The sequence below is a fragment of the Berghia stephanieae genome, chromosome 4 (assembly GCF_034508935.2).
Source record: "Berghia stephanieae isolate SIO BIC M18660-M18661 chromosome 4, UCSD_Bste_1.3, whole genome shotgun sequence".
Lineage (NCBI taxonomy): Eukaryota > Metazoa > Mollusca > Gastropoda > Nudibranchia > Aeolidiidae > Berghia > Berghia stephanieae.
This window is the reverse complement of record NC_088363.1, coordinates 73,037,422-73,042,421: the sequence shown is the minus strand read 5'-3', so window position 1 is coordinate 73,042,421 and position 5,000 is coordinate 73,037,422. Positions and strand designations below refer to the sequence as shown.

The window sequence follows — 5,000 nt, the reverse complement described above, 5'->3', positions numbered from 1 at the left end:
AAGCCCAATTGAACAATAATTGAGCCTGACTTTAGGGCAGACAGACCTATATCGATTCCTAGTGAATTCCCAGTTATTTCAAGCCTTCCTGATTTCTAAATCGTGATTGAGTACGTAGTTGAGTCTATCTCAGACCTGACGATAAAGGTTATTTGAACAGCTGGCATCCTATTCAGAGTTCTACCGAGCACAGGGGAGAAAAGTGACATCACACATTCTACCCTCCCAGTTCTAAGTTCCTTTGAAGTGTGTTTTTAAACAGTTCTTTGGAGGACTTATAATGAATAGGTTACATATTGAATCGAAAGATAACATGACAATAATTTTAATAGCACGGTGTAAAGGGCGATTTTAAGATTAAGGGACGTAAAAGATGGATGATCTTTAATGACAACCAGCATATACTAGGCTAGAAAATAAGATGCCATCACTCTGAAACCAGAAGATCAATTATACAAGGCATGTATGCGGTCCCAAGACTGGTTTTACACTTCCTATTGAAACCAGTTGTTTGTTTTTACATCACACTTTTGTTCCCTTTTATTGTTACTGTCTGTTTCTCAGTGATGAATATACTTAATAACGTCCGTCTCCAAGGAACCTGATCGTTATGTATGATTTGAAAACAATATATAGTTATGTGCTTGCTATTCTATTGAATTGTTTCTCTTTTTTAAAACTTTTCCACAACAGAGAAAAGCGCCAAAAAACAGATATTAAGTTTAACAATGACGGCACTGTTGAGTACAGAGAAATACGGAGCATGTTTTTTGATAGGAGCATGTCAGCCGGTACCGAGGAAGACACTTTTCATTCTATAAATATACCAATGATGGTAGGTCGTCGTCATCATCATCATCATCATCATCATCATCATCATCATCATCATCATCATCAACATCATCATCATCATCATCATCATCATCATCATCATCATCGTGCAGATATTCAAAAAGGGCGACAAACACAGTGCTGAAAACTATAACCCAGTATCTCAAACATCAATATCATGTAAACTGTTAGAAGACGTAATATGTAGCAATGCCATGAAACACCTTGATAACCACTACTGGATTTCTGCAACGCATTTGATAAAGTACACTACCAAGGCCTCCTGATCACTATGGAATCTCAAAAACGACCCACGCATGGATTAAAACATTTCTTTCGATGCGATCCCAAAGAGTCATGGTTGAGAACAAAATGTCATCATCGCTCCCAGTCCTGTCAAGTGTGCTTCTTTATAGGAAACGTCAAACATCAAAAGATTGCAATATACTTCAAGAAGATCTGGATAGCTACAATCATCGGAGAAAAAAATGGAAAATGGATGTTCACCCAAAGAAATGCCAGCTAATAAGGAACAAAATGAAAATAATGAGTTCAGATTATTATATACACGAAGAAAAATAGGAGACAACACAAAAAGCGGAATATCCTGGATTAACTCTTGACAGCAAAATGTCTTGGCAGCACCACATCGATTAAGTTTGTAAAAAGGCCAATACAAAACTCGACTCTTCAAAAGAAGTGTACAAATTTGTCCAAGGAACATCAGAGAAACCTACTATAAAGTCTTTGTACGGCCAATTTTAGATTATAGAGCTTGTGTTTGAGACCCCAGAGTAAGAATTCTCTGCCCGAAAATATGAAAAATATTAATGACCATACTCCCAGTCGTAATTATCTTCGATGCACGTAGTTGCGACTTCATGACAAGACAAGACAAGAAGTAGTAGTAGTAGTAGTAGTAGTAGTAGTAGTAGTAGTAGTAGTAGTAGCAGTAGTAGTAGTAGTAGTAGCAGTAGTAGTAGTAGTAGTAGTAGTAGTAGTAGTAGTAGTAGTAGTAGTAGTTGTAGTAGTAGTAGTAGTAGTAGTAGCAGTAGTAGTAGTAGTAGTAGTAGTAGTGGTAGTAGTAGTAGTAGTAGTAGTAGTAGTAGTAGTAGTAGTAGTAGGCTTCGTAGTCACTATCATTATCGTCAACATTATCAACCTCACCATCATCATCATCATTTTTTAAAGAGGAGGAGGAGGAGGATGAGAAGGTAGAAAATTGATATTTGTGTGATATTTTGGACTCTCGGAACCCGCACCAAAAGTATATTTATTAAAAGTTTTTACATCTAGAACTGTCTTTAAACACATGCTTCTATGTAGCGCATTGTTTACTAAAAGTGCTTCACAGTACCGAGCCTAAAGCGCTTTATCGGGGTTTTTTTTCGATAGCAACGCTTTAACCATCCATGCACATATTTTTCACTTGATTATGATAAGGAATCGTGCGTAAAGAATATTTCTTACTCAACTTTACGGCGCTTACAGTGGGATTCCAACAGACGACCTTCAGAATTTCAACCGAATGTCATACCATAAGATCATAAAACCGCACTCTTAAGTTAAACATAACATATAGTATGATATTATAATCAAATTTTAATGTATCATTATTATTGATTATATATCAGGGACAATGCAATTCAAGTAAGGTTTTGACATAGTAATGCTATGTGTTAAGGTAAAATACAGCATCTGCCAGCCGGATATATCGTAGCAACACACAAATCTACGTGTAATATTAAACGTTTGATTGATATAATCTAGTGATTCCTATTCACTGAAATGGCTGTCGATAAACAATAACAGAAACCTGAATTACGTCAATGTCGTTCTATCTATATAGATTTTAACTTTTAAGCATGATACTTACTTTACGAAAGTTAGAACACCTAAAAAATTGAATTATGCCCCCTTCTTATTCCATCATTTTATCTTGACCAAACAGAAAATGTACAGTGAGTCGGATAAGTATCTCGTGGTCAAACAAATTGCTTTTTAAAAATAACAAATATTATATATATATATATATATATATATATATATATATATATATATATATATATATATATATATATATATATATATATATGTATAAGACCATCATCTTGGCAAAATATCTCAAAAGGGTAATTTAAATCGACTGGTATTTGAAGGACGAGTTTTCCGGCCAAATTGTTCAATACGTGTCTTTCCAGAGCACGACAATGAATTGGCAAAAATGATTTTAATTGTCATCAGTTTTCTTCTTTGGATCATTTTAGATTAAACTATCCAAGCAGTTTGTTCTTTGTTTGATTTCAAAATAAGCGTATTATGATACCCGATAGCTGAATTTGTAGAGAACAACTCTTACACTTAGACAAAACAAATTAAGGTGGAGTCGCTTTTTCTCTGAATCCCATGTCTGGGACAACGATCTCCTTGTGACATTTATAGAAAACGAAATTGACGTCACTCAGCTGTTTGTTATTGTTTTTAGCTAGCCATTTTTATGAGTAGCTCTCCCTAAATTGTATTTATCAGTCTATACACGTTTGAGGTTACACATAGTTTTGTGTGTTGGTACGTTATATCCGGATGTTGTTAGTTTTTTTAAAAATAAACGTATAAAAGTAGCATCAACTGGTTATTAAATGTTACAGTGACTCATTTGGTAGAGCACTCGCTTAACACGCAAAGGGACCGATCTCGTGCAGTTGACATTTTTTCTCTGACCCTCCTATCCACCAGCATTGATTGGGTAGCTAGGTTTGTTAGATTTGGCAGAAAGTACTTTGCAATAGACCAGCGTCCTATCCAAAAAGTAGCAAACAATTGCTTGTGTCCGTTTCATGCCATAGAAACCGTGATAAACTGCGGCTCCACTGGCTTTAATGGCATTGAAGGACCCAGCGACTCAGAGCAAGTTATCCAAAGGTAAGGAAACAATTGTTAAGGTCCATTTTAACGTTACCAAAAGCGGATAAACTCTGACGGTATGCGCCGTGTGAGGCAGTGGGGAAAAGGGGAATGCTATATGCGTTGTACCCTGGAGAAACCTGACGGGACAAATTTGACTCCTGCCTATCGCGCTGCATGGCCTTGAGCAAGTCACCTCGCCTTAGCTCAATCGCGGGCTGCTGCACTGAAACTGATGCCTGTGTGTTTTTTTTTCCCATGACCCCCCCCCCCCCCCCCCCCCCCACCAAGCAAAAAAAATGCCCAATGAAATGGTTAAAAGGAATTTAAATTCATTTCATTTTTAATTACAAAAAGAAACTGCTGTTCACTCTTTTTCAATTTAATCTGCGAATGTGAGTTGTGAATGTACTTAATAATTTCATCTTTTAAAAAAAAAATGATCCCAGACTGTGGCCTTCTTGGCAAAAGAAAAGATACCAGCGCTGGAACGTCTGGTGGACATCGCTCTTGAACTAACTGGAGAGACACTTTTTCCGAAACACTCGGTCCATGAAATGATGTGGGGTTATCCTGACCCATTTCTGTCAAAAGTAACAACACTAGCCAAAGACCTCCACATAAATATTTCACTACCTGCAGAATTCGGCTTATTTTATGGGGTAAGCCTATCGTTTTCCCCGTAAAATGATTTAAAAAAACTTTTTCTAGGCTATAAAACTTTAACAGTATATTATTATTATTATTATTATTATTATTATTATTATTATTATTATTATTATTATTATTTATTATTATTATTATTATTATTATTATTATTATTACTAGTAAGAAGCCCGCAATTTCGCGGGGAAAGAACTATTTTCATTCGATACTGTACTCACCATCATTTTATGAGGGCAGATTGGTAAACAACGTTGTCTGTGTAATTTGGTATATCTTCGGTTGATTTTTCTGTGTGGCCCAACATGAAGTGTAAGCCACTATAGCCTCTGACCCGTGACACAGCAACATACAGTTGTCCGTGTGTGAATACCGGTTGTGGTAAGAAAATCTCCACCTTGCTTAATAAGACTTATTACTAACCCTTAAATGAAAAAAATCCTCCGATCTCGAGCTAACCCTAATAGAAAAAATGATGACAAATTGAATAAATAAACGCCTGACAAAAGATCAAAGGTGAAAATACAAATTTAAAGAATACTGGGGATGTAGGAGCTTTCGGAATGTCTCCCCTTTACTTAACTTATGGAAAAACAAACACC

At 36.0% G+C, this 5,000-nt stretch overlaps 1 protein-coding gene across 1 annotated transcript in view; it reads left to right on the top strand.

The window, feature by feature from the left end:
- Positions 1 to 5,000, top strand: part of LOC144971189 (lysosome membrane protein 2-like) — a 35,843-nt gene that overhangs the window by 9,848 nt on the left and 20,995 nt on the right. The window contains exons 4-5 of the mRNA XM_078911686.1: positions 694 to 835; positions 4,185 to 4,397. Of these exons, the coding sequence (XP_078767812.1) occupies positions 694 to 835; positions 4,185 to 4,397 (355 nt within the window). The remainder of the gene's footprint in view (positions 1 to 693; positions 836 to 4,184; positions 4,398 to 5,000) is intronic.